General features: G+C 54.1%; 2 protein-coding genes across 7 annotated transcripts in view; both read right to left on the reverse strand.

Annotated features, from left to right (window-relative positions):
• Positions 1–2699: 2699 nt before the first annotated feature.
• Endov (endonuclease V) lies at positions 2700–18472 on the reverse strand. Of its 5 annotated transcripts, XR_015450191.1 has the most exons (11): positions 15462–18472; positions 14892–15063; positions 10335–10469; positions 10098–10137; positions 9312–9424; positions 8111–8179; positions 7332–7724; positions 6781–6905; positions 6433–6576; positions 5191–5264; positions 4237–4349 (listed from the first exon to the last, which is right to left on the reverse strand). XR_015450191.1 is itself a non-coding variant. In XM_004860896.4 (9 exons), the coding sequence occupies exons 1-9, from the start codon at positions 15515–15517 to the stop codon at positions 4127–4129; spliced, it is 1011 nt and encodes a 336-aa protein (XP_004860953.2). In that variant the 5' UTR covers positions 15518–15590; the 3' UTR covers positions 2700–4126. The 5 variants fall into 5 exon arrangements, 1 of the variants encoding a protein (XP_004860953.2); XR_015450192.1 differs by lacking the exon at positions 6781–6905; XR_015450190.1 differs by having other exon boundaries at positions 6433–6905.
• A 124-nt stretch (positions 18473–18596) lies between these two features.
• Rnf213 (ring finger protein 213) overlaps positions 18597–27552 on the reverse strand; it is a 101574-nt gene continuing 92618 nt past the window's right edge. For both annotated transcript variants that reach the window (XM_021241141.2, XM_013078126.3), the window contains 9 exons: positions 26692–26824; positions 26289–26372; positions 25716–25896; positions 25264–25465; positions 24376–24453; positions 23189–23383; positions 22585–22674; positions 22319–22497; positions 18597–20535 (listed from right to left, as the gene is read on the reverse strand). In XM_021241141.2, the coding sequence (XP_021096800.2) occupies positions 20382–20535; positions 22319–22497; positions 22585–22674; positions 23189–23383; positions 24376–24453; positions 25264–25465; positions 25716–25896; positions 26289–26372; positions 26692–26824 (1296 nt within the window). In that variant the 3' untranslated portion in view covers positions 18597–20381. The remainder of the gene's footprint in view (positions 20536–22318; positions 22498–22584; positions 22675–23188; positions 23384–24375; positions 24454–25263; positions 25466–25715; positions 25897–26288; positions 26373–26691; positions 26825–27552) is intronic.

The raw sequence follows: 27552 nt of genomic DNA on the forward strand, positions 1-27552 counted from the left end.
TAGCATGCTATTTAGAAGTAAATATCAAAAGAATCAGCTACAGCGACAGAAAAGCTAGCCCGAGAGAAGGAGGAATCAGAGTGCGGTGGGAGGGAAAGGAGGTACTGTTTTCTCACTACAAGCCTCACAGAACTGTTTGATTATCCAAGCTATGCGCATGGATGACTTTGATTAGAAAAACATATAAATGAAACCGGTGTAACTGAAAACAAAACTCCAAGCATCCAAGCTCCCCGCACTCCCAGCTCCACCAGGCCCTGCAGCTCCCTGGGCAGGCAAGGCCTGAGCCCTCGCTCTGGCCTCCTTCTTCCCTCTCCCCATCCCAGGTCTTTCTCTCCTCCTGTCCATCTCGAGCTTTGTCTCCCTCTCCCGGCCTGCCTCACCTTCCCTGCCCACTTCCCAGCATCCGCACGCCAGGGTGGGGAGGACCCGGACAAAGGGCAGGGGCTGTTCTGGAGGGGAGGGGCGGCCATGTCTGCAGGGCCTGCGCTGCCCCCACTCGCCCCCCTTGGGCCACCCAGGCACCAGGGAGCCGACGGAGCCGAGCCGCCCGGCTGCAGGGAGGGCCGTGAATGGGGAGAGGCTGTGCGCCATCATTCCGGGACACCTCCCCAATCACCCCACACGCCAGTCACCTGGCTGTCAGCGCTGCCACGCGCCTTTGCCTTTAATTGATAATCAGGTAAAACTCCACACAGGACCTGGCCAGGGCAGTGCAGCTGGGACTGCGAGGCTGGGCTGCCGCCGGGCGGGTGACCAGGCTGGTGACCTGTTCCTCCCTGAGAGACTGCAGCTGGGAGCTGAGGGCAGGTGGGGGCTTCCGCCGCTAGGGCACAGCCCGGGAGAGGAGGCAGGCCAGGCCTGGGCTCTGGCGCAGACGCCCTCCTGCCCCAAAGCCCACAGCTCACTCTGGAGACGCTGATGCCACTGACGGAGAGGCACACACGTGACGCGCCGTGGGCAAGCACACAGCCTGCAGGGGTGGGCCTCTCTGGGCTGCCTTGAGCACACCACAGCACCAGGGTGGCCCCACTCGGGAAGGCGGACAGCTGGGGGCCTGCGGTGGGGAGTCCTGAGGGGCAGGGTGTGAGCCAGAGGCCAGGCCAAACCACCTCCTGAAAGCCCCGTCTTCCCAGCTGCAGGCGGGGGCACGCTGGGAAGGGGCACGGACACCAGCAGGTGAATGGCAAGATCGATTTGGATCCCACCTGAATTATTAAGAGCTTCAAGAATATTCTTAGTGCCAGTGAGCCGTGTTCTGCCGAGATGGCCCTCACCGCAGCCCTATTTTTAAGGCTCTGTGGGAAGGAGCTAAGGCGCCACTGCACTTAGGGCCCCCAGAGGGCCCCTCTGCCCCAGCACTGACGCCTCACACCTGTCACCGTCACCAGGGGACCTGGGCCCTCCGCCTACCCCTCCGTCTGTGGCCCCTGGGCCCTCGTACCCTCCTTCCTCGGCCCTGCCCAGCCCCTCACAGATGGGGAAATGGCCCAGCTGGCCCTGGGGGTCATCACTGCCTACTACCGAGGGAAGGGCCGGGGTCTCTGAGAGCTGAGGAGATGCCCTCCACTGCTCAGCGCTGGCGTGGCATTAGCGTGGCCATTAGCAGTGAGGTCGGGGGCCTGTGGCACAAGGCCTGCACCCTCAAGCTAGGCTTCAGTTAGTGCCTATGAGGTTCAAGAGCAGCTCGCATTGAACCCCAGCCCTGCGGGAGCTTCCTGAGAAGAGCCGTGCCCTTCCTACGTCCTCCAGTCCTTGCTCTTTGGGCCGCACGCCCCAAAGTCAGGCCCCATCTGAGGACTTGGATGTGGGTCTGCATCGCTGGTCCTAAGGCTGGGGAGAGCCAGGGAAGGCCGGTGGTGGATGTGGTCTGAGGTGGGCCCTCTGAACCCTGGGTGGGGCTGCCCTCCATTGCCCATGGGTCAGGTCACCCAAGAAGCACTCAAGCCTCGCCACACAAGCCTCACCCAGGAAAAGGTCACGGGGAACATGCAAACCAAACTGACAGTGCAACACTGCTCTGTGCCTCCAGGATGGCTGGAATGCAAAGGACAGACAGTGATGAGTTGACCTGGACTCGGGGAAACTGGCACCTTTGTGCACACTCGTGCTGGCGGGCGGGGCTGTAATGTGGTGCAGCCACTGTGGAGAACATTTTGGTGGTTTTTTCACATCCTCTCCTAGCTGTGAACTCAACAGCTGTAGTTCACCAGAACTGAAACGTGGTCACACAAACACTCGTCCACAACACTCATAGCAGCATTACCCACCGTAGCCCCCAAACAGCAACAACCCAAATACCCACCACCTGAAGTGCGGAGAGCCAAGATGTGGTAGATCCAAGCAGCGGAGTATTAGTCACAAAAAGGAGCTAAGCACAGCAAGTGCCGACTTACAACAGAGTCCCGTTTGTAATCCAACAGAGCAAGTCTCATATGGTACACCTGCGAAAGTTCGAGACGCTGATCTTCCCAAGTCAGGGACTTACTGTGCCAACACATGGCACAACACAAACCTTGACACATCCGGTAAGTGTTCGAGGCCGGATTCCATTTACACTCGGTGCCTTTGAGTGAGCTCATCCAGAGGCAGGAAGCAACCAGGGGCTGCCAGGATCTGGTGGGAGGGGACACACCCAGGGGCTGCTGACAGGGGTTTCCCTTTGGGGTAATGAGAATGCTCTGGAAGTAGACAGTGAAGATGGTGACAGACTGGATGTTCTTGTTTATTTTTGTTTTTTATTTTATTTTTTTATTTTTGGTACCAGGGATCGAACTCGGGTCCTTGCACTTTCGAGGCAGGCGGCAGAACCACTGAGCTAAATCCTCAGCCCTATTTTTGTTTTTTAGACAGGGTCTTGCTGTTGCCCAGGCTGGCCTTCATCTCTGGGGCTCAAGTGATCCTTGCATCTTAGCCGAAGTAGCTGGGACTACAGGTTCACACCAAAATGCCTGGCTAGAAAAAGCCCATGAACTGCACACTTCAAAACGAATGAAATGGTGAATTTAATCTCAAAAATTATCCACATAAAAGTTGTCTGCAGGGCAGGAGAGGTGACTCAGTGGCAGAGTGCGTGCCTGGTGTGCACAGGCATTGGGTTCCATCCCCAGCACCGCAAAACAAAAGGTTTATCCACAAGCCTCCCTCGAGGCTCCGGCCTGCTCCTCACTGTGGGAGTGAGCGGGCTGGGCGGACCTCTTGCAGCTGCTGGCTGTGGCCACAGTGTGAAGATCCCGTCCCCACAGGAGGGGCACGGCCTTCTCTGCCTGTCTCACACTTGAAGCTGCCCCTCTGTTCATGGGGTCTACAGTGTGCTGAGCAGTGTGGGGCCACCACTACCGAGCTCTCCTGCTGGAACTGGGGGGACAGAAGGGGAGAGCAGGACCCCACCCCAGGTTGGCCGGTCTTGCCTGTCCAGCCCTAAACGGAGTGCAGCCAGGCATGCCCCCAACCTGTAGTTGGGTGGTGGGAGAGAACTCTGACCTGGTTTCTTCTCATCCCAGTTAGCATGGCCATCAGCCCAGGTCTCTCTGAGTCCCACTTTTCTAGACTAATGGCTTCCCTTCATCAAGGGACCACCGTGTGCCAGTCGCTGTGCTAAGCCCCTTATGTATGTCACCTCTTGGGACCTCCCCAGCCCCAGGGAGGGAGGACAGGCATTATCGCCACCTGACAGGCATTTCACCCAAAGCCCCAGTGAGAGACAGCTGGATCCCAGCCAGCCTTTCTCCGCCTTAGCCCTGCACTTCCAACGCCAAGCCCTGGTCCTCTGGAGCTCTGAGAGGGAAAAGTCTGGAAGCAGTTAGGAGGGCAGCTGGTGGGGCCAGCTGTGAGCCCTCCAGCCCTGGCTTCAGTGGGGATGCAGGGAGCCCCAGGCGTGTGTTTGTGTAGGCTGGGCTGTGCTCCAGGACCCCACCACTGGGGCATCTGCTGCTCCCTCTCCTGGGTACACCCCAGGGAGGTGGGCAGAGGGCTTCCTCTGAGAAAACAGGTTCTGAGCAAGAGCCAGAGCACTCCACCTCAGATGGGCTTGGGTGGGAGGCCTGGCAGCTCAGTCTCATATATATAGACACACACACACACACACAGACACACACACATCCCTTGGGACCATTCCTGGGGCTGGCTACCATCCTGAGGCTGGAGTAGAAGGCCTGCAGTTGGAGTCTTCATGGTGCCCAGGTCCCGGCGACTGCCAGGCCCTGCCCTGCTGCTCCCAGCAGCCCAGCTGTGTGGCTTCCGGGTCTGCCCCAGGGCCTCTGCTGAGGTCCTCAGGGTGCCTGCCCTCTCCTGCCAGCCCTGCCGAGCCTCCTTTGGGGTGTGCCTTTGGCCTCGGTCCCTTCTGGCTCCTGCAACAACATGGAGAAGAGGGTAGCCTCAAAAGGGTCCGGAGCCAGTCCGGACAGCCCTATCCCCTAAGAGCTCCTGGAAGGGCTGCTGACAGGCATGGGCCAGAGAGCTGGACAGAACTCGATGGCCAACCGGACAGGTCCGCCTTGACTCAGGCTGGCCAGTCCAACGCTGTGAAGCGGGGTTCCCGGTGGCCTTCCCCTCAGTTCTCAACGCAGCCTACCCAGGCCCGGGAACAGCTGCTGGCTGCAGGGGAAAGGGGTGGAGGAAGCACAGCCCTTGAACAGGAGTCTTAGGGGGTGAGGAGCTCCGGAGGCAGAGCTTGGAATCCACGCCACGTTCCACACCCTGCTCTGCCCCTTCCCAGTGTTCCGGGCCTCGTGTTCCTCATCTGCAAAGCAGGATCACGGTGCCCGCTCCATGCAAGGCCGCTACCAGGGTAGGCGAGTCCGAGCCCTGCACGGTCAGCTGAGGCTCTCTGCCAGGCAGTCTCACTCCACCTCAGAACCCGGAAGGGAAAGACTTACTCTTGCCTGTCTTGCCCAGGACACTGAGGCTCGGAGTGCAAGACAGGCAGGCTGTGTGGGGCTAGGCTATGCTGGGTCCGCTTAGGGAAAGTGCACAGGAAAGGCGGCAGCGGCCCTGCTGGGAGGTAGGCCTCAGACCAGATGGCCATGGGGTCGTGATTCTGGAGAGGCCCCGCCAGGTGCGAAGCCCACACCCTCCCTCCCCGTCAGGGACCTCTCCTAGCCAGGCCCAGCCCAGCCCCGTTGGTCCTGAGCCACAACACTAAGCAGGAAGAGGCTGCCCATGGGCATCCTAAGACTCCCTGGTGCTCACCTCTCCTGCCCTGGTACAGGTGGCCCAGAGTGTCCCAGAGTCCTGCGAATGTACTCGCGAGAGCGGATGTCAGCCTGGAGGAAACAGACAGCTCGGGTGAGAAGTGGTGGGCCCTCAGCTGGCCTCCAAACAGGCTGGGAAATGCCTTCATATCCTCCACACGAAGCCCACTTGGGTCCCCTTAGCTTCTGCAGCCCCGAGGATGTGTGGGGGTGACAGGGGTGCCAAAACCCTCAGGGCTGGGGACCTGCCGCTGAGGCTGGTGGGTGCATGGGCTGAGCAGGCGTCCTGTGGCTCAGCTGCTCGGCTTCCCTTGGGCTCACAGCTCCTTCTTCTGGGGAGGTTCTGCCCTGAGCAGGGAGGACTCAAGCTGGCCAGTCTGCTCTCACTCAGGTCACTTTCTGTCTCTCTGGCTAGTGTTGGTTGTGATTCTGCCTGTCTCCTCAAGTTCTGCAGAATTACTGAGAAAAGGGGGCTCAGGGGCCGCAGGTGGGGACAGACATGGAATGGGGTCATGCTGTGTAGGACATTCCCAGAGGGCCTGGCCTCAGGAAGTCCCCTGACCCCAGCTCAGATGGGTTTAGCTTAGCTTCAGGCTGCATGACACACTGACAGCAACAGCTAATCCCGAGGCTCCTGCTTCAGCTCATGGGGCCGCGGGTGGGTAGGCAGAAGGGTATCCTGAGGCAGCAGCCCAGCCTGGCAGGAGAGACCGGACCTGGCACAGGGAGTGCAGCAGCACTTGTGACCAAGGGGTCCCTTGGAAGCCCAGGGCTGTGCCAGAGCAGAGGGTAGGGAGGCCTCAGATGTCACACCATGAGGGCACAGCCAGCCTTAGCCCCATCTCGCCCACCCTCCAGGAACTTCTGGTGGGGAGCAGGGAGGGTCAGCGCTGAGGTGAGTGGGCCCAGGATGAAAGCGGACTGAGCTGCCGGCCCTGCAGCCCCTCCCCAGCGGGCAGAAGCGGGCTCCAGGTGGCACGCAGCCCACGCCCACTGGCGTTTCTGTGGAGGGTGGGCTGATTTGGCCAGCTCTTCTGCAGCACCAGGCATATGATTCTGCCCCACCTCTAGGTGTTCAGGGAGCTGGCCCCTAACCTGCAAAGGCAGAGGGCCAGAGTCCTGCAGGTCTAGGACAGCACAGCCAGGGTTCCTGGGCCTCGGGGTCCCTGGGGTTTTCTCATTAGGCCACGGGCGAGGGGATGGAAGCAGAAAGGCCTCCTGGGGTGGGGAGCCCACGCACCTATGAGCCCAGCGGCACCCTGGGCAGGGAGGATGAGACCGCGGGGCTGTTGCCGGATGCCTATAAGCTGCTGAGAGCCGCCTCTGGGCACGGCCACCCTGCGTCTGTGGGCTGCTGCCGCCACCTGGAGGCTGCCCTGGATCCCTGGATGTGTGGGGGGGAGGTGGGATGGAGGTGCGAGGGCCACAGTGTCAGAGCCCACCGGGCTGCAGAGTCCCCGGGACTGCAGTTGGGGCTGGGGGCGGGCTTCTCAGCCGAGTCCAGCCTGTGGCCCTCGGTGGGTGGCTGTGGGGCCAGAGTGGGCCAGGGAAAGGGCAGGCAGCTGGGAGGCTCAGGCCTCTGCCCCACCTCTCAGCACAGCAGAGGGCTCCAGGCCCGGATAGGGACAGCAACTCCCAAAGCCCCAGCTGCTTCTGTGGCACAGGCACGTCTGGGTGTCCGGCCGCGTATGCACAGCCCTCAGCTGCCCGTCTCTGCGGGGAGGCTTCAGACAAAACTGACTCCCACCCATCCCACCCCTCCTGCCCTGGCTGCGTGTCTCAGGTACACCAAAGCCCTCCCTACCCCAGGCCTCACAGATGCTGTTCCCAAGTCTGGACTGCCCTTCCCCTCTTCCTGGACCCCTGCCCTGTGTGCTGCTCTGGGACATACACCAGCACGTCGTGGGGCTCCCCTCAAGGCCGAGCGCTGTGGGCAGCTCCAGCTCCCTTGCCTGCAGGCTGTGTTCCTGCAGGCTCCACTGAGCTGACTGGCTCATCAAAGTGCTGGTCTCCTGGGCCTCAGCCTACACCCTGGAGTCCTCACTGGGGCTCCTGGCACCAGCACAAGCCTTCGCCAGCACCACCCTCCTGGTGGAGGGCCGCTTCCTCTGAGCAGGTGAGCTGAACGGGGACTGCTACCTGAGCTGACACCAACTGGTTCTCCACGCAATCTGGTACTCGGGTGCAGCAGGCTCAGCGAGGTGGAGTGTGGGCCAGGCGAGGCCAGTTGGCTCTCTGGCAAGGAGCCTGGGGCCTGTCCTCAGCCCAGGACCATCCTGACCTCACATCACTGCTCCATGATCCCACTGGGGCTGACAGGCAGCAGGTGAAGATCAGGGGCAAGGAGCACAGAGGAGCTGGGCCAGTCCCCAACCTGCCACCCACCACAGGCGCCCCCACCACCTGGCGCACGGGCTCCGGGACCCGGAACCTGCAGCAGCAACGGGTCAGGCGCACAGCTGCCTCCAGGCTTATCTTGTGGCCCACGGAGATGTACAGGGGCTTGGTGCTGTGATCGTGGCTCTTCAGGGCCTGCGGACGGAAGGTCAGGTCAGCACTGTGGGGACACACCCCTGTGGGGTCAGGACCAGCCAACATCTCAGGTAGCAAGCGGGGGCTGGGGCGTGCAGGGTGCTTTCGGACGCCAGCCCCCAGGTACCTCCCTGCTGCCTGTCCTGTGCAGGGTGGGGTGAGTGTGGCTGAGGTCCCCTCAGCTTTGCTGGGGTCAGAGGAGGAAATAAACACACACATCACATCAGCTCCGTGGCTGGTGAGAGAGGCAGGAAGACGTGGAGAGGTGAGTGGATCTTGTGTACATGTGTGCGTGCGTGTGCGTGTGCATGCGCAGGGGTCCACTGCCTAGCTGTCCTTCCTCTGTGACCTGGAGCCAGGGGGGACAGAGGCCTCAAAGCACTCACCATTCCCAGGACAGTCCCAGAGCTGCCTGTCAGAGGAAACACATCTCCTCCAGCCCGCAGGAGCCGAATCTGGGGAACAGGGGAAATAAACTTGTAAGAAATGTCTTCTAGGGCTGGGGCGTAGCTCAGTGATGGATGCTTGCCCAGCATGAGCAATGCCCTGGATTTGATTCCTAGCACTGCAAAAACAAAAACAAACCTTTCCTTGAAGGGCTGAAGGAATGCCTCTTCATTTTGAAAACCCAGTCACAAGCCAGACTCAGGTGGGAGCCGTGCCAGGAAGGCCACACCCCCGAGGCAGTACTGAGCAGGCTGGGTAGCAGCATGCTCAGGGCTCGTGTGGAGGGCACTGCCTACAGGACCCCACTAACCTGACAAAGGTGCCGAGGAGGCACAGCGGCCCTCCCAGGCCCACAACACTGGCCAGCTGAGCCATGGGCTGGGGCCCCACAGGTGCTGCCCCTGGACAGCACGCCTTAACCAGGGCTCTGACCACCACTTTGTTGTTGCTTCCTCTCCTGCTAGGAATCTGGGCACATTAGAGTCAAGTCAATAAACTTTTCTGGGGGTAGGCGGAGTGAGTCAGGGCTGAACCAGCAGTTGGGGACCCCATCAACTCAACAAACATTTACTGAGCAACTGGCCCATGGAGAGAGACACATACACAATCTCTGCTCTTGGAATATGCTGTCCAATAGGAGAGCGGGGATGTCACCAGCTCCCTCTGGATAGGGACATCATGCCCCCAGTGCCAATCCCAGGCTCTGAGGAGGGAGACGGTGAGGAAGGGGGTGGATGCCAGCTCCAGGCAGCCCTTGGCCAGAGTGGGCATCTAGAGGGCAGAAGGCGCTGCAGGCATGGTCTAGAGGCTGGAGGACTAACCCTAACCCTACACATTTACTGCAGCAGCACAGAGGTGAGGTACGTGTGATATGGAGGCTTGGAGGGACGCTGGGACACAGTGGTCAGGGCCACATGGACAGGAGGCTTCTAGAAAAAGCAGGCCAGGATCCAGGATGTGGGGAGTGGTCAGCAGGCAGACTGGGCAGAGATGCCCAGGGACAGTGATGGCGAACCTTTTAGAGCTTGTGATGATAACGAACAGCGGGCTGTGGCATGTGTGCCACAGATTCGCCACCACTAGCCTGGGAGGTACCCCTGAGGCCCTACCAGGCACCCATCACCGCCCATGGGCCCTTACCTTCTCCTTGTGCGCAGCGCTGTTCTCCAGTCCGTCCACCTGTAGGAGTTTCTTGGCCACCCCGATGCAGGGCAGCTCTGTGAGGATGCCAAGGTGGCAGGCCACCCCGAAGCCTGCCAGGGAGCAGGGGAGAATAAGCTGGGCCAAACTGGAACCCTGCTGCCTGCAGACTGGCAGAATGCTGGGGAAGCAGACTTGGAGGCCCAAGCTGACCCTGAGCAAGGTCCTGTCTACCCCGACTTCACTGCTGCTCTAGGGCTGCAACCTGAGGGCAGTGGCCAGGACCCCCACATGTGCTGCCAGGAAGGCCAACAGGTCCCACTTCCCTCAGACACCCTTCTGGGGGCTGCCACAGTTTGGATGAGGGTAAAGCAGCCCTATCAACTTCAGCACCCTCCCTGAGCCAAGGCCTGGGCCCTGGTGGGAGGTAGGGCTCCTGCACAGTGTTGGACAAAGGTCTGCCTGGAGGGCGCAAGGGAGGTGGGAGGGAGAGGGCGCTACTCTAAGTGGGGCCCTGTGACTTCTCACAGATGTGAGGTCAACACTGGGTGGTGGCACCTCCAGATGGGCCAGTGTAGAGTGTCTTGGGGGAGCAGAAGGGGCAGGAAGATGTGGGGGTGAAGAGAAGGCAGAGCTCTTTCCTGGGTGAGGGACACTGTGCATCCTGACAGTGAAGATCAGCCCAGACAGGAGCTGCGAAGGAGCTCAGTGTGGTGGGCATGGGAGGTACCCTCTCCCGCCTTTCCCCCAGCGCCTTCCCCGACCGTCTCTGGGGAGCAGGATTACCTCGGTGGTGGAGCACCCCGTTTCCATCCACAAGAAGGACCTAGAGCCACAGGGGTCATGGTCAGCTGAGGTGGCCGTCACGGCAAGCAGGGGAAGGGCAGACACCTGGCATTGGGGTGCAGCTTTTTAGCGAATCCCCCTCCTCTCAGGCTATGGCTGATGGTGGCCTACAGGGCCCTCCCTTCCCCTCCCCTCGGTGGTCAGCGGCACCCTCTGGCCCAGGGTCATGGCACCTGCCTGGGGCATGAGGCTTGGCTCCTTCTCTTGCAGCTGCCGCACCGCATCTACCAGGAAGGGCACCTCTCGGAAGGCCAGGAAGCCTGATATGTAGGGGGCCGTCAGGCTGATCATGCGGCTCTCCTCATACACCACCTGCCACCAGGCATGCGGGTCAGCAGGCAGCCTGTGGCCACCCGCTCGCTCCCACCACCCTATCACCCTCTGCCCCACCCACGATCCACTTTTCTGCCTATGGACTACTGGCTGGGGGCTTTCACTTTGATGTCATTTCAGAGGTGCTCAATCGGGACCTAGTGTGAGGTGAGTGTCCTCCACCTGGTCTCTCTCAGGAGCCAGCCTTCCCCAGCCCCTCCTCCTTCACTGGGCCCTGCACAGGCTGCTGGAGGCTCAGAGACAGCACAGGACAGCACTAGTGTGAGGAGCACCAGGAGCCGAGGCAGCACTATGTGTGCATTAGAAAGGACCAGAGGAGGCCAGTCAGAAGCTGCAGCAACAGCTTTATGAGAGGGGATTTCAGGTCACTTAGGAGAGAAGGGCAGGAGGAACTGGACAATCTGAGAGCCCGGAAAGAAAATCTCTGAGGCTGCAACTGAGTCCAGACTGGAAGGGGAGCCCCAGGACAGCAGGCCTTATATGAGATGCATGGCGGCATTGAGGACCCAAGGCTGCAGATAGTCAGGGGCTCTTTGGAATGGCAGGGGACAACCCAGAGCGATGTGGTATGATGTGATTTTATTTTGTGGTACTAGGGATCAAACTCAGAGCCTCTGCACTGAGCTATATTCCAAGCTCCTTTTATTCTTTATCTTTTTTAAAAAAATTCTTTATCTTGAGATAGGTAGGGCCTCTTCAAGCTGCTCAGGCTGGGTTCAAGCTTCCAATCCTCCTGCCTCAGACTCCCAGAGTTCTGGGATTACAGGCATGCATGACCACACCCAGCTCAGAAAGCTTTTAAAGCACATCACCCTTTCCTAGGGCTTCTCTGGCAGAGTCAAGACAGACCAAAGTGGAAGAAGGCAGCCCTGTTAAAGCCTGACTCACCATCAAGGCATCTGCTCAGGGCACCTGAGGGCAGAGAGTGTCCTAACCTTTTGTCTTCATCATGCCCAGCAAGGAGGCAGTTTCCTGCACAAACACATTCTCCAGAACCCCCTCCCTTCCTGCATTTCTGTTACTGAATCTCCTAAATCTCTCGGTGATCACTTCCAAGTCACAATTTTCACTTCTTTCTTGAGACTGGACCGATAAGCTAATGTCCCTAGGTTTGTTAGCATGGAGGGCTGGGCCCCAGCATTTTAATCAGCAACTCAATAGGAAACTTATGAAATCTGCCAGTGACCCCAGTGGCGGGGGTCCACTCTGAGGGCAGACAAGAGAATGTGATTCCTGGTGAACGCAGCAGTCCAGACTGCTGAAGCCCCACACGAGATGACTTCGCAAGGGCATACGTGGAGTTTAAGTGCAGCCTGTGTCTCCACGGGGTAATGGTGGCCGAACACATCCACGCCGTGGTCATGGCATAAGGGGAAAAGGCTGACAAACCTCACTGCGGGCCTCTGTGGGGAAGAAACCGCACAGGTTGCAGAGCAGCTCGGACGGCACCCTGTAGAGGATGGGGGGGGGCGGGGGGGGGGTCCTGATCAAAGTCATCTTGGAAACAAGGACTAAGTGACAAAGTGGCCAAAGGGGATGACCCAGGCCGATAGCTCAGCAAGAGCCACTGAGGGGAAAAATGAAACGAACATGAGAAAGAACAAAATGCTGAAAGAGGTTAAAAGAAATGGTGAAAAATAATACATGTGGGCAAAGAAAATCCAGCACCCCCAGGCTGAAGGAGAGAAGCAAATCAATGGAGGCCAACTAACAGACCGGGGTTTAAAACTACAATCCAAGCTGGGGGTGGTGGTGCACAACTGCAATCCCAACCCCTGGGAGGCTGGGGCAGAAGGACTGTAAGTTTGAGCCCAGCCTGGGCAACTCAGAACCCTGTCTCCAGCAACTAAAAAAGGGAAAAAAATAAATAAAAATAAAATAGGCTGCAGACAGTGCAAAGGCCCTAGGTTCAATCCCCAGTACTGCAAAAAATAAAAGCAAAATCCAAACCAAAACAAAAAACTGTAATCCAAGAAACACTCCAAAACCAGAAAGAGATCTGAGCCCACGTACTGAAGAGTCCACTGTGAGCTGGGAAACTGAACTGAAGAGAACAGAAGTCACTGAGGCACATCTCAGTGAGGAAAGAGAAAGGAAACAGGCAAGCAGTGGATGAAATAACCCCACAGTAAATGCAACATACTTGTTACAACCCTGAGCATAAATGTTAAAAATTCAGATGAGAAAACAAAATGGGGACAAGCGAGTAACGTGACTGAGCTTGGGTTCAAGCAGTGGTGCGGGTCACTGACTTTTCAGTGTGACAATGTGCCTGCAGTCATATGGGATGCTACGGGCAGGCCAAGGAACTCATGTACTCAGAGGTGAGCTGCCACAACCTCTAGGACGTGTTCTCAGGTACTCAGTAAACACACACACAAAACGCGACATGATCGGCAATAGCTGAACTTAAACAGAGCGTATGGACACATTGGATGTGTTCTGCTCCAATTTTTTCAGTATGGTTGTACACTTTCAAATTAAAAACCTGGGAAAAGAAAAATCAACCAAGTAACTGTGTGGGCAAGAGCTAGAGGATGGCAGTGCAGTAAAGAGGCCCGGGGCACAGATGAGGGTGACTGAGTCTAGCCAGGGAGAGGTGGACGGAGAACGAACACTGTGCTGCCTGCTTCCCACACATGACCTGTTATTTCCCAACTCTGCAAACTGGGCATTAGGAGTATCATCCTCCCCAACTTAGAAAAAAGGAGAGAGGCCAAGAGTGGTGGGGATTGGCAGAGCTGGGGTACAAACAGGAGTAGCCCGGTGCTGGCATCCACGCTTTTACCCCTGGCACTGCCACACAGAATGATCAGGGACCTGTGAGGGCAGGAGCCTTGACTCCCTCACTACAGATCCAGATCCTGGCACACAGCGGGTGCTCAATACATGTGTGCTGAGCCAGGAATAAAAGGGGCCTTCTGGGTAAAGCACAAAACCACAAAAGCAGGAAGCTGTTGCGGTCTTGGGCACAGGTAGAGGAGCGATGAGGGGTAATGCTGAAGCAGGGGTGCAGCCAAAGCCTCCTGAGCTGTGGACTGCTCATTCACGCACACCACCTACTTAGGAAGGATCTGAGTGTCTGCCAGGGGTTGAGCCAGGTGCTGAGGCCACCTCTGGTGGGCAAGATAACCTGGTTTCTGCTACCATGGAGTTCACCTTCTGGTAGGAGGGACAGGCCAATTCCACTCCATTCCAGTGTGACCAAAACCAGCTCAGGGTTGGCTGTGATCTGAATGCCCCCCTTCCCATATGCTGAAGTTCAAACCCACACAGTGATGGTGTTTAAGAGGAGGCTCTTTGGGAGATGGCTGCATCACCACGTGGCAGCTGTCTGAAACTTGAAAGAGCCCTAACCGGGACCTGATCGTGCCATATCCTGAAGTCACACTTTCACTCAATGGACTCTGAGAAATAAATTTCTGTTATTTATAAGCCATCCTGCCTGAGGCATTTTGCTATAGTAGCCCACATGGACTAAGACAAGGGTGCTGAGGAGCAACTCCTGGTCTTGTAGGATGAAGGGGCTCACTGAAGGAAGTAATGTGGAAACTGGGCCCTGAGAGGGGTCAGAGGTGAACGGGAAAGGAAACAGACTGCAAAGGTTAGGCAGCCAGATACAGCACGGCATGTCTGAGAGAGTCAAAGCCATCCAGAGTGGAAGGTAGGTATGCTAAGGATGGTGTTGGAAGATGAGCCTGCAAAGTCAGTCAATCAAGCACATCATGAAGCCATGTCAACCAGTGTGAATTTTATTTACCATGATACCACAGGAAGGGCACTGACATGTTTTCAAGGGACTCCTGGTGACATAATCATATTTGCTTTTTTTTTGGTACCGGGAATCAAACTCAGGACCTTGCGCTTTTGAGGCAGGCGCGGTGCCACTGAACTAAATCCCCAGCCCCACATTTGCTTTTTAAGAAAACTGCTCTTCTAACAAAATGAGGGAGCAACATTTGAGGCAGGGAGTCCAGAAAAACACTGCTTGCAGGAAAAGTGATGGCAGCAGAGATAGGCAAGGGGAGAGAAGAGGCAGACATGGGGAGCGAGTTCAGCAAGAGTTAACAGGCAGAAACAAGGGAGGCAGGGTGAAACGGGCGTGAAGGAAGGGAGAGGATTCCCTTAACTTTTGCCTCTGTTTTTCCTTTCAGAGGCTCCTCAACCTGTCAATCAAATTCTACAAAAGGAGGGCTATGGGGTTTAGCTAAGCAGTGGAGTGCTTGCCTAGTATGTGCAAAGTCCTGGGTCCTATCCTCAACACTGAGAATAAAATAAAATAAATTAAGAAACTAACTCTACAAGAGGAGAGACTGGCCTCTACCCTGAGTTTGTTCCCCGTCTTGCAGCTCTGTTCTTTCAGCTGAGGCGACACTTGGCTCAGCGTCCCTCCCAGGTTACCTCGAGCTCAGGGTAGCTGAGCACCACCAGGGAAGCACAGGCGCTGACACAGTCCCCCTTCACGAAGGACACGTCAACGCCCCCAACCCTCCGCAGACCCGAGAAGGCGGGGTCCCGCTGCCACGCCTCCGTGTCTCGGTCTACCAGCAGGGCTTTCAGCCGGGCTTGCTCCCTAGGACGACAGAAACGTCAAAGCAGGCCCCGGCCCCACGCCGGGCTTTCTCACATCAACCCCCGAGGCGCTCTCCTTGGAGCGTCCTCCCTCCCGCCCTGCCAGTGCTTATCTTCCTTCCCCGGGAAGGAAACGGACTCCCTGGCCAGACCACAGCCCCAGGGAGCCGGCCGAGGGGCGCGGGGGACAAGCGCCAGCCGGAAGCTAGGGCAACGGACTACAACTCCCACAGGCCTCTGGCCCGCGCCGGAAGCCAGGGATGCCCGACTTCGGTGGCTAGAGCACCGGTCTCTGCACCTGCAAAGCCAGGGGCACGAGGTCGGCGGGGCCACGAGGTCGGCGGGGCCTCGGAGAAACGCGAAGTCCCAGCCCTTGGCTGCCGCGCGCCGTCCCATTACCGTTTCCAGAGCGACAAAGTTTCCTCAGACGGTTGTACCGCGGCCTTCTGAGCCATGACTCATCCTCGGCGCGCTTCTGAACGTCATTTCCGGAGCGCCAGAACCTGCCCCCCCCCCGCGCGCGCGCCGTCGTTGCATTGTAGTCCCTGCCCTTGGCCGCTGGGGGGTCGCTTTGCAGCGACCTGGGTTCCCCGACCGCGGATACTCGTGGACTAGCCGGAGGCCCTAGAGGATCAAACACCCTCGAGTGGCGGACGCACGATCCTCTCGTACTCGGGGTGGCTTGGCCGCCGCGTTCGCAGCGGTCAGCTGGAGCCCCTGGCCGCCGGGTCCCCCGAGTTGCGCCTCGTGTGTCTCTTGTTCCAGCTTCAGCTCTTGCGCTGTGCTGCAGGATGCTCTCTGATTTTGGAAAAAGGTGGTCTGGCTCTCCTCCTCCAGCCCCTGCCCTAGGTGGCCTTTGCTGGACTCCGAAACGACTCACCAGGGGCTTCGACAGCCCAGCAGCGAACTCTCCAAGCACCTTCCGAGTCCTGCTGTTGACGCGGTCCTCCGTGGCAGTTCAATGGCCATGGAGGACGGAACTGCTCCCTGGACGCACAGGCTGGATCTTACTGGGCAAAAAGCCTCACCCAGCAAAGAAAATAGGGACCACTACCTTTGGAACACTGTTTTTTGTGACGGTTTCGCTACGTAGTCCAGATTGGCCTTGAATTAACTTTGTGGCCCAGGCTGGCCTCGAACTTGGAGTGATCCTCCTGTCTCAGCCCCCCCGGTGCTGGGATTACAGTTGTGTGCCATGCAACATTGATTCTTATCCAGTGCTCCTCAGTTTTATAAATATTTATTCAGTGCTCTTTCTGTGCCAGGCTTTGTGCTAGATGCTAGGGGTTATGGCTTCATCTTGGTGCTTTCTGTCTCATCAGGGGCAGGAGGACTTGTGAATATGTGATATCATTGTGATGAGTACTATAAGTGAAAATAAAATATGAGGAGCCAACTTGGAACTGGTGTGGGAAGGGCCCCTCTGAGGAAGTGATACTCAGACCTGAAGGGTGAGTTGCAGAGCGTGCCAGGCAGAGGGACGAGCAGGTGTAAAGATCTTAAGGTAGGAAAAGAGGTTGGTGTATTTGACCAGCAGTGAGGCTAAAGTCTGTTTCACTGGTGGCTTACATTCTAACTAGGAGAAATCAGGAAAGTACATACATTGTATAAGTAATATGGTGGAATGTAGACTTCAAGAGAAAAATAGAGCTTAGGTTAGATTTGAGTTTCTTCAGGGGAGGGACGTTTGCCTAACCCTTGAAAGATGGGCAGGTTCTCAGCTGGAAAAGAACCTCGTTTCTTGAGCATACACCATAGCCAGACACTGTGCTGTTTTTTTTGTTTTTGTTTTTGTTTTGCCAACTTTATCTTATTTCTCACAAAAACCTGGGAAGTATTTTATAGCAGGGGAAATTGAGGGTTAACGTTTGCCCCAGGTCAAGGAGCTGGCAAACAGGAGAAGCAAGACCTCCAAGCAGCTTTGTCTGGGGTGTTGTTGCAGAGCTGTCAGGAGAAGGGGCAACTGGATTTGGTAATTGGGAGCCACTGGACAGGCCTGCGATGGGGCACAGGCAGTGGGGTCTGAGGAAGGTGCTGTCCTGGGCGAGTTCCTCTTGTGCCTCAGGGTACAGCTATCAGCCTGGAAGGACCAGCTCTGCAGCCCGCCTTGGAGGAAGGCAACAGTTGCTAACTGTGCAGTGCCTGGGCAGGAGTGATGTCCAGAGCAGGGAGACGGGCTGCTGCATGTGCTGTCCCCTGGGCCTCCCCTCCTTACTGCCCCAGAAGACTGAAACACTCCCTCTACCTCAAAAGGAAGCAGGGTCACTGTCCCCAGGACACCCTACCGAGAAGGTGTGAGTTTTGTGAGCATTTGCTGTCAGGAAAAAATGCTGTCCTAGTGCTTGTTTTGCCAACTAGACAAGAATGCTTGAGCATCAGTGAGCTTGAAAGGATCAGAAACATGCAGAATGTGATGCAAATGCTAATCATGGCAGGCTTGAATTGCCCAGTACTCAGCCAAGGCCACCGGCATCTCCTGCCCCATGGAGCCTTCTCTCCAGGCCCAGCTGACACAGTGTTTCCTGTATCTCATCAGGGTTCTTTCCCATCCCATACCAGTTCAGGTGGGGACTGCTAGACTTTGGTTACCTCACCTCCTTTAAGTTTGAGTTGATGTTTTCTTCACAATGACTTACTTCATCACTAGAAGTTTGTTTCTGAGTTGGAACTGCCTCAACACTGCTCATGGCTGTCGCGGTTAACAGATTGGTAAATCTTCTAACGACAGTATTAAGGGTCATCACAGTGGATCCCTCGTATCTTCTCCCTGAGACCGCCCCCCCCCCCACCGATGCAACATTTGTTCCCTGACCGGGAAACGTAAGACCCCCAGACATAGTATGCTCAGATGAAGTGGCAGTGAACGTGGCTCCCTTTCTGGAGATAACCCCATCTTCTGGCTGGGCCCCTTCTCGGTGGTAGGGGAACCCAGTAATTTTGATTAACTTTAGGTTGGTCTTAAACACCCTGCAGTCAGCAAAGTCCATCCTATCCAGACACTCCTTCCCCCTTTGGGAAAACTCATGGATAATGACATTCCTTTGGGAGCCCATAAAAGAGCTATTACCCAAAAGTAGGGCCTTTGTTTGTGGTTTCAGTACAGAGGAGTCTGGAGGCCAGTCAGTCTGTGGAGGAGCCAAATTCTGTCCCTCCCTGGGGCTGCCTAAAGGACCCTCAGCTTTGTTTCTTTTCTACAGTAAATTTCCAATTAAAACTTTTGCCTGTAAACCCATAATGCTGCCTCTGTTTTAATCTCCATTATCAGTGACGCAAAGGCCCATGCCAGACAGTGACCAGAGGACCCTTTCTGAGGCTGAGGCTGGAGGGAATGGGGCCTGTGAAGAGCAGTTCCGCTGTCCTTGTGTCCAGAAGGAGTTTTCTGTCCCTCACTGTAGATCAGAGTGTAGGTTTCTTTGCTTAACCCTCTACTTCATAGTCACTTCTGCAAGGACATCAGCATAAAAACCCAAAACTATTCCCACAAGCCCAGCTGAGGTCTAGGTGCCCTAAATGGAAACTGCCCCCCATAAAGGATTTGTTAGCAGCAAAACTCAAGTTTATTAAAATAGGTGTGACAAGTATTATGCAATTTACTTTTTCTGTGCTAGACCAGTATATTTTTGTACAAACAAGATAATGCTAGATATGACAGTTAAGGCTTTGAAGCATACAAAATGAGGCATCTTAACTAAAAGCCCTTCATAACAGAAAAAATGCCCCGGCCAAAGCGGGGAAAAAGGTTTTCACAGCAAAAAACGTCAACTGACTCCCACCTGGTGAGAAACAGTGTGGGCCTGAGCTGTGCCCCAACTCTGGGGCTTCAAAGGCACTCCAAGGCCAAGGCGGGAGTCCCACAGCCCTCTCCCCAGCCCCCAGACAGAGATGTCCGAGAGCAGGCAGCGGGGAATGGCTCTGCATAGTCTGGAATGAGAAGACAGTTGTGGATTATTAGATTCAAGTGCACATTTTGTGGAACAGGCACGAGGTAGAGAATATCAACACGGTGGAAAGGGAGCGTGGTTCCACCTGCCCTCCCACCAGGTGCTCTCGTGTCCTGACCACCATTTTCAATTTTGTAGCTCAAGTACATGGCCCTGATTTCAAGTTGATGGAGACTCTTAACTCACTTACAATGTATGCGAAGGACACATCAGTTGCTCTGATGTCACTGCAGATGGATGCCCGGCCGCCAGGAATAGGAGTCAGCCCCAAGAAGTCAAAGGTGTCAAAGTAGATATTTTTTGGGGGAAGAAAAATACACCACAACAAAAAGAGCAGCACAAGATCAGGGTAAGACATTTTCTTATCCCTTTTTCAGAAACTTAACTGGTTTTGCACCAAGTCTCGGTTTTTATGCCTTGGCTGAGACCCAAAGGATGGACCAGATATGCATACACTTGGGGAAGCTGAGATCACACTAAGAATGCACACTTAGCTGGCACAGTGCTGGACAGCCGAAACCTCCCCACGAAATGGCCAAAAGCATGCTTCTAACTGAAGTGTACAGGAATCAACTTTCATTTAGGATCTCAAGATATGAGAATGGGAAGAGGCTGTGGCTGTCAATCCACACTGTTCAGGGGGGAACTGAGACCACCCAAGTCCCCAACTCTTAGTCCAGTGCTTTGCACCGAGTTTTGAGCCTGACCTTTTGAAATCTGGCAGTGACTTATGGAGGGTCTGGGTCAGCTCTCGTTTGTGCGGCTGGAGGCACAGGCAGATGCCGGCTTTCCAGCATCTGTTGGGAGAAGCTGAAGAGTGTGGTACTTCTGTACATCTTGGAAACCAAGAAATCTATGTGTAATACGGAGAATTTGAGGGACTGGGAGAAAGAAGAAAACCAGATTCTCTTCTGTGAGTGCGGAATGGAGTGGAAAAAAGGAAACATCATTTCCCCTATTTTTCCTCCCTTTACATTGTAATGGGAGGAAGAAAGGGCCTTATGGCCCAGAAGTTCAAGGTAAGAGGTTGGCAGGCCTGAGACAGACCATGAGCGGATATGACCATTACTTCGACACTGCTTGTCTCTCCTGGAAAACACAGGATGGGGCCTGATTTCCTAATTCATGTAACTGCAGCTCCTAACTCCTAATGAGCAGTGTTCACAGTACAACAAAAAAGTTCTGGAGTATGTGGTTCTAGAATGCAGAAGCAGTGCGGCTCCCACAGAGCTGGCGATGGAACAGTGCGTGTGGACTTGAGTTCAACGCTGCATGGCAGTTCCTCTCTGCGCAATAGTAGATGCCAATCCTGCTGGGCAAGGGGTGGAGCCATCTAGTCTGTCCAGGTGGGTCCGAGGCCAGAGCTGAGGGAGTCACTCTACCTTGCTTGTCGGTCCCGCTTCCGTGTGGCAGCGGCTTTCCACACAGAGACGCAGCTGGACAGCAGTATCTCTTCTGGGAACTGGGATTCCAAATCTGGAGGGACTTCACTGTCTTTAGTTTCCATGTAACTTACCAGAGTGTCCCTCAGGCTGCAGAAGCAAGAAACAAGAGACACTATTTATAACGTCAGGAGGCCAATGAACTGTCCATCTTCCTGGTCCTCCAGAGGGCCAGGGTGCTCACTAAGATCAGACATTGAGGTCAGCTGTCAAGAGCCATTTCATATACATTTTGAGGAAAAATCATTTCATAATTAAAGTATGAGAATAGTTGTGCAAGGCCCAATGTTGCCTTGCCTGAAAGCTGGCTATAGCACGTGGAAACATAACTCTGTTTTACCTCCGGTCACAGCTGAGGCCTCAATGGTCCATGAGGCTGTGGAGCTCAAAGGCAAGATTACATGAGCTGAAGACATCCTGGTTCTCTGAGAACCAAGTAGTAATACAAAAAGAGAAAGGTTTCACCTGGGGGAAGGACGAATTCCTTATCAGCTTAACTCATCCCACCTACGGTTGTGGGAATGCTCTCCTTTCTACCCTGATCAACATGAGATTCGCATCGACATAGATCACCGTAAGTCACCCGGTACTCCCTCCAAGTATTGTGTGTACCCCATAAATGCTGGCTGCTATGGAGGGTCTTGGTCTTTGCCCACTGTGAGGCACTGACCTCCCAGCCCCCATATACTTTGAAATTATGGAAGTCTCTATTGTGTTCTTTTCTTTGGCCCTCATTGGCCTCCTGTCTAGGCAGTCAGAGGATTGATTGGCCTCCAGTAGTCAGCTTCAGGCCCGCTGAGGCCTGAGCTCCTGAACTGGACATTGGCCTCTGCCACTGTGGGATGGAATCCTAGCCTCTGGCTTTGCTGGCGCTGACCTTGTCTGTGATGATGTCGGGTACTCTAACGTGATCTGTTGGGCTGTTCAAATGCAAAAGCTTTGCTGCTCAGAGAAAAGCATGTATTCCCTTTCATATTTTACATAAAAAAAGATTACAGTTCTCTAGGAAGGGGAACTTCTTTTATACTGCAGGTTCAGGATAGTAAAGACTTACTAAGTTGAAAGAATACAAGGCACATAGTTATATGCCATATGGCACAATGGAAGAAAAATAGCAAATGTGAAATATATTGGTGTGGAAAACAGGAGTTTGACTATTTAGAAAAACAGTAAAGTTAAATCCCTACCTCACAGTATACGTAAAAGTAAACTGGCTAAAAAAAGGTATTATACGGAACTACAAAAGCAAAACCAAACCAAACCCATGGAGGGTCATTTCTAAACTTGGGATATGAGAAGACCTTTACTCATGTATCTTCCTTTATAGGAAAATTCTACCAGATTAGACTTCATAAACTTAAAGGCAGAGATAAAGCATTTGTAATAACACATTTAGATAAAAATTAATTTCTGCGCTGTACCAAGAGCTTTTCTAAGTCATTAAGAAAGACATTAAGAGTTGGGCACTGTGGCGCACACCTATAACCCTAGCACTCGGGGGAAGATTACTGTGAATTTGAGGCTGGCCCGGGCTACGGAGAGAGACCTGGTCTCAAAAAAAAGTAGTTCAGAGGACAACAAACTTATGGCTAATAAGTATGAGAATGTGCCCAGCCATCCTAGTAAGTAGGGAAATACAAGAGACAACTAGATTCCACAGTGTTTACAAGCACATCTCTCCGATACAGAATTCTAGCCCACTCGTTAGACCTTGTGGCTTTGGGAGAAGCTAGCCCTCAGGTGCTGTGGTAGCGGAGGGACAGCGTGACAAGGGTCCCATGGAGGACGGGCTGTCTGCATGCGGGTGGAAGGGCACAGTGGGCGGACGTTCCTGTCACCCTGCCCCAGCAGCCGTGTGCGTGTCCCTCCCTACCTCCACTTGGGGTTGAAGGTGTCCTCGGCCTGAGTGTTCTTCAGCTTTAGCACCATCATTTCGTGGAGCTCCAGGAGGAAGGTGTCTAGGCTGCTGTGGTTTAGGAAAGTGCTGAGGAGCCTGGCATGTTCTGGGGTGAGATCCTCTTTATACCTTGGACTGATTTCCCGAAATGGTTCCTAAAACGCAAGACCGCCAAGGGGCCATTAAAGGCTGAGAAGAGGAGACTGAGCTCCCTGCACAGGGGAGGCAGAGGTCCCACTTACTTTCTTCAGGCGCAGCAGCTGTTCCGACTTATGCGCAGACAGAAACTGCCAGAGGGCAATGCTGTGTTTTAACTGACATCTGCTTAGGGCCTGAAAGAGGAACAGGAACCCTGCTAGGACGTAGAGGTCTCACCCCCTGCACCCCCATGCCGGGCAAGGAATCTGAGTGCTACCTTCTCTATGCTCTGCACTAATTCCATGTCCCTTGTCCCGAAGCCACCTCTGTTCATCACAGATCTACCTGCTGTGTCCTTCCAGCATCTCTGACAGGTAGCCCTTCTGGAGGCAGCTCAGAGTTGTGCAGTGCACAGCGGTTGACGGCCTCATCACAGGTGTGTCATGCTGTCTGGACGGTCAGCTCTGGGCTCTCTCTACTGTCCCAAGTGGCTCCGTTTATACTGTGCACTGGCTGGGGGGTTGCTGTGAGCTCCCCTTTTCCAGGATGCATGCACTGATGCTCCCTCCCTGGTGGTTTTCTTTTCTTTCTTTTTTTTTTTTTTTGGTACCGGGGATCAAACTTGGGTCCCTGGTGGTTTTCTAATGGGTAGCAGGAAACTCGGCTGAGGCTGCTGATCTCCTTGAACAGCCTTCACACCAGACCCACCTTTAAAACTGAAGTTGTCTGGTCACCCATTCGCAGGACTTCTTGGATGTACATATTCAGCTGCATGTTTGGGTCCCCGCCAGCTGTGCTCAGAAAGCCCAAGGTGACTTCTATGACAGAGAGGGCTTCACAGGCATCACTGAAGGACTGCAGCTGCCCACTGATGGTGCCCATAGCTGCACTCTGGAGGGCACTCTGGGAAACCAAACACAGGACAGTGACCATGGAATGGGATTTTTGTTTTTCTCTGCCTGGGAAGAGCTTAACTCTGTTACTGCCCCAGCTACAGGCGGCACAAATCAATCACAACAACAGTTGACATGCAGTGCTGAATGCAGCAGCATTACAGACATTTGACAAGAATACCCACGAGCTCACTGAACCCTCAAAATAACATGGTATGGATATGGGGAGAGAGTATTTATCTACCAGTATCATTTTCAAAAGAGCAGGAATAAGTTCTCTGGACCTTTTGCCTAATCTACATCTGAAATGTCATCACTAACAAACCAACCACATAAAATGTCAGTGTGTTTACAGTTGTTATGGCTGTGTCTAGATGTCCCCTGAAAGCCTCATGTGATCACAGTGGGGGCTTTTTCAGAGGTGGCTGGATCTAGAGTGTATGATGCTGGGATCGAGGGTCTATGATTGCTAATTAGTCCACCGATTGGTTTGTGATAGTTCTAGGTGTGGAGAATGGGAAGGGCCACCATGGGTGTGAGTGTTACCTGCCCTATGAGTGTGCAGCCTGGATGGAATATAAAGGACAGGAAGAGGACTGCTGCCGTGGCTTGCTTGCTGATTCCTTGCTACTTTGCTGCCTTCTGCCAACCATGAACTGTTTCTCCTCTTCAATGACCCTCTGCCATGCCACCCTGCCTTGCAGCCAGCAAACTATGGAGTGAAACCTCTACAAACTGTGAGCCAAAATAAACCTTTCCTTCTTTAACTTTGAGTGTCAGGTATTTTGTTTCAGGAACAAGAAAAGTAACTAAGACAACACTCAAACAAGAAAACAGAGTGATCCACTGTCTTGCTTGCCCTCTGTGAAGAGCACTGTCAGAGAGCGCCCGGGTCCTCAGGGAGCCTGAGACTCTGTTGCTCACAGTAGATACCCAGGAGAGGGTGAAGCTATCTGAATCTGGATGGAACCACCCTTCAGCTGACAGGTTTGTCATGATCACCTGTTTCATCTTGTTCTTGATGTCCATGAAGAGACGCTCATAGTTCTGGTCATGTCTGTGCACCAGTGTGGGGATCCCCTAAAGTGAGAAAGAAAAAGCATTTGGACATTATATCCATAGTAAAGGGTCCCTTGTTGGATGACAGATACATCTTGAGCAGTAGCTCAACAGGAGGGTCTTCCTTGGCAGCACACACAGCTCTGTCTTCTCATGAAGTCTCTGTTTAAGTCACAATCTCTGAAAGTAGTAATACAATATGAACCCAGCCCAGCCACAATGGCCCTGCAGATACTGCCATGGAGAATATATTGTACCCTGTGGATCACAGGAGGTGCTGGGGACAGAAATGAAACAAAATCACATTCACGTACCCACTCAGCAACTACTGAGCATATATCATGAACCAGGAAGTCATTCTGCTAGGCGAGAGTTATCAGAATGAATTAAAAATGGTTTTGGAGGGGCCGGGGATATAGCTCAGTAGTCCAGTGCCTGCCTGGCAAGCATGAGGCCCTGAGTTCAAGTCTCAGTACCAAAAAAACTCAAACCAAACAAACAAACAAAAATGCCTTGGAGCCAAGCATGGTGGTGCAGGCCTGTAATCCCAGCATGCAGGAGGCTGAGCAGGAGGAGCACAAGTTCCAGTCCACACTGGGTAACTTAGTGAGACCCTGTCTCAAAGGTAAAAACAGGAAAAAAAAGGGTTGGGGATGTAGCTCAATGGGAAGCCCCTGAGTTCAAAATCCCATTTTGGAGAAATAGAAAGGTTTTGGATGCAAATAATTCACAGCCTAATTGTGGGCAATGAGAAGGAGTATGACCCATTACAAAGTATCTGGCTGGACCCGGAAAAGACATGCATGTCCCTGGCAGCAGGGTTCAGCCTACCTTGACCGTCAGCCTGGGCTTGCCCTGCAGGAGGCGACCCCTGACCTGACGCTGGATCTTTTCCAAGTCAAACTCCTGTGAGGTCTCCCCACCTTGCACCACTTGATACTGGCAGTTGGACAGAATCAGCGGGATCAGGTCACGCTCCACATCGTAACTGATGACGTGCACATCAGTGATCTCGGAGGCATCCACAGAATAGCTGTGGGACATAAGACACAGTGCTTGGTGTCCAGGGCAGGTGTAAGGAGCTGGAGCTTTGGGCATATGGAGCCTGTGCCTCCTTCTGCCCTCATAGTCTGAACAGGCAACAGCCATTCACAGCTTTGGGGCTCTGCTGAGGGTAAACAGGGAGGGACTGGTGGGGATGGAGCTGCAGGCAGCTGGCGTCTGCTCAGTGGCCCAGGATGCAGGGCCAGGTGTATACTGTGCTCTGTTGCTTGTGCACGCACCTGCTGTTTTCCTTGGAGAACTTCTCCACCATGTAGACAACTTCATTGTGTAGGTGAATCAAGTAGCTGACTAAAGCAGTAGAGCAGAGGCCCAGGCCCCGCCGACGTGGCAGGATGACTTCAAAATCAGTGTCCAGATCCAAGTCAGAGCTGCAGTACTCTTTAGGGAGCTTGATCTCACCTTTAAATGATGGGGTAATTCTCAGGAGAGAGCATTCCACCCCAAGGGTCTCCTTCACAACACCAAGGAGCGGGAGGAGGAGGAGGAGAAGGAGGAGGAACATGGATATGCTCATCCCAAGTGAACACAGAGTGGATCTGGAGGTCTTGCCTCCAACCTCTCTTGCAGGCTGACAAGTTGCCAAAGTTCTCAATTCCCTTCTGCCTCCACGTTTTTGCATTCAAGAGGACTAGGGGTTTATTACGGATCAAGCTCACTTAGCACAGCACCTCCATCAGACGACCTGGAAGCTTGGCATGACCATGCCCATGGCCGGGCACTGGGATGGGCACTGGCAGAGCCAGCAGAGGAGCAGGTTCCAGATGCTCAGTGCCCAGGGGGAGGACACTCACCATGGGTCTCCAGTGATCGCCTCAGTGCATTCCACGTGGACAGAAAAATAGTAATCCTCTCCTCAAACAACTTCTTCAGCCCATCTGTTGAACAAAATGCTTGGTAAGAACCCATGGAAATAAGTAGCCAGCCAGAGTGAAACCAATACAGGGCAGGCTCTGGATGGAACCCAGCTCTGCTTCCTCCTGCAGTCACTAAGCAGGAGTTTGAGCTGGAGGAACTGGAGAGGAGGAGGGGCTTCCCAGCTGCAGCAGAAGCTCTGTGTGTCTCGGGGACCCAGGGAGCCTCACTGCATGCTAAAAGCTTAGGACATGGACCACCCATGAGCCTCCCTGGAATCATCCTTTCCAGTCACCAAACACTAGGTGGTTCTGATCTGTGGTTGGAGCAGAGAGCACATACCTGAACTGTGACTTTTAATAAACTTTCGGATGGAGGCGGATTCAATTTCTGGAACATTCTGGAATTGTTTCACTAAGCTCTTTTGTAGGGCCAGAATCTCAGGCAAAAATTTCACCAGCCTCAGTTCTGCCTCCTGGAGAAGGGAAGATCACTAAGTAACACTTCCTCTCTTCACAGAGGAAATGTTATTGGGCATACAGACTTTGGAGGTGGTTGAGGATTTGTGTTTGTGGTTTAGTTTGGTCAGTGGGGCATTTTCTAGGAAGACACACAGGGCTAACGGGAAAGGTGTCATCCCATCTTTCACAAGTACTTCTGGAGGACTTGCAGTGTGCTAGACCCTGGCCTGCTTCTGGGGGACAGAGTATGACTAGGACCAAGTCCTGCTCCCCAGAAGCTGAAGTGTCAAGCGTGTGTGCCAAGATCCAAAGAAAGAGACGACGACTTGACCCCTATTTCTCACCTTGTACAAAAATCAACTTAAGAGGGATCAAAGACCTCAATGTAAGACCTGAAATTCTAAACTTATTAGAAAAAGACACAGGGGAAATACTTTGAGATGTTGGCACTAGCATTAGTTTTCTGGACAGGAACCCAAAAGAATAGGAAACAAAAGCAAAACTGACAAATAGGATTTCATCACACAAACTTCTTCACAGTAAAGGAATCAACCCACGTGGAGAAGAAAGAACCAATGGAATAAGAGAACAGATTTGCCAACTAATCAATTGATAGAGAATTCATATCCAGAATATATAAGGAACTTCAAAAATTTAACAAAAACTAATCTGATTAAAAATGAAAGTGGTCTGAATAGACACTTCTGAAAAGAAGTACAAATGGCCAAAAAATATATAAAAG

The sequence above is a fragment of the Heterocephalus glaber genome, unplaced genomic scaffold (assembly GCF_053883595.1).
Source record: "Heterocephalus glaber isolate CG9 unplaced genomic scaffold, H.glaber_assembly_v1.0 deba00000937, whole genome shotgun sequence".
In the NCBI taxonomy this organism is placed as follows: domain Eukaryota; kingdom Metazoa; phylum Chordata; class Mammalia; order Rodentia; family Bathyergidae; genus Heterocephalus; species Heterocephalus glaber.

Bases quoted from the DNA above. Each gene is read 5' to 3' on its own strand.
- Endov (XM_004860896.4), bottom strand. From the start codon at position 15,517: ATGGCTCAGAAGGCCGCGGTACAACCGTCTGAGGAAACTTTGTCGCTC. The intron at 15,064-15,461 runs GTAATGGGACGG...CTGTCGTCCTAG, and splicing joins ACTTTGTCGCTCTGGAAACG to GGAGCAAGCCCGGCTGAAAG. The intron at 9,425-10,097 runs GTAATCCTGCTC...GCTCCCTGGCAG, and splicing joins CGGGGTGCTCCACCACCGAG to GCTTCGGGGTGGCCTGCCAC.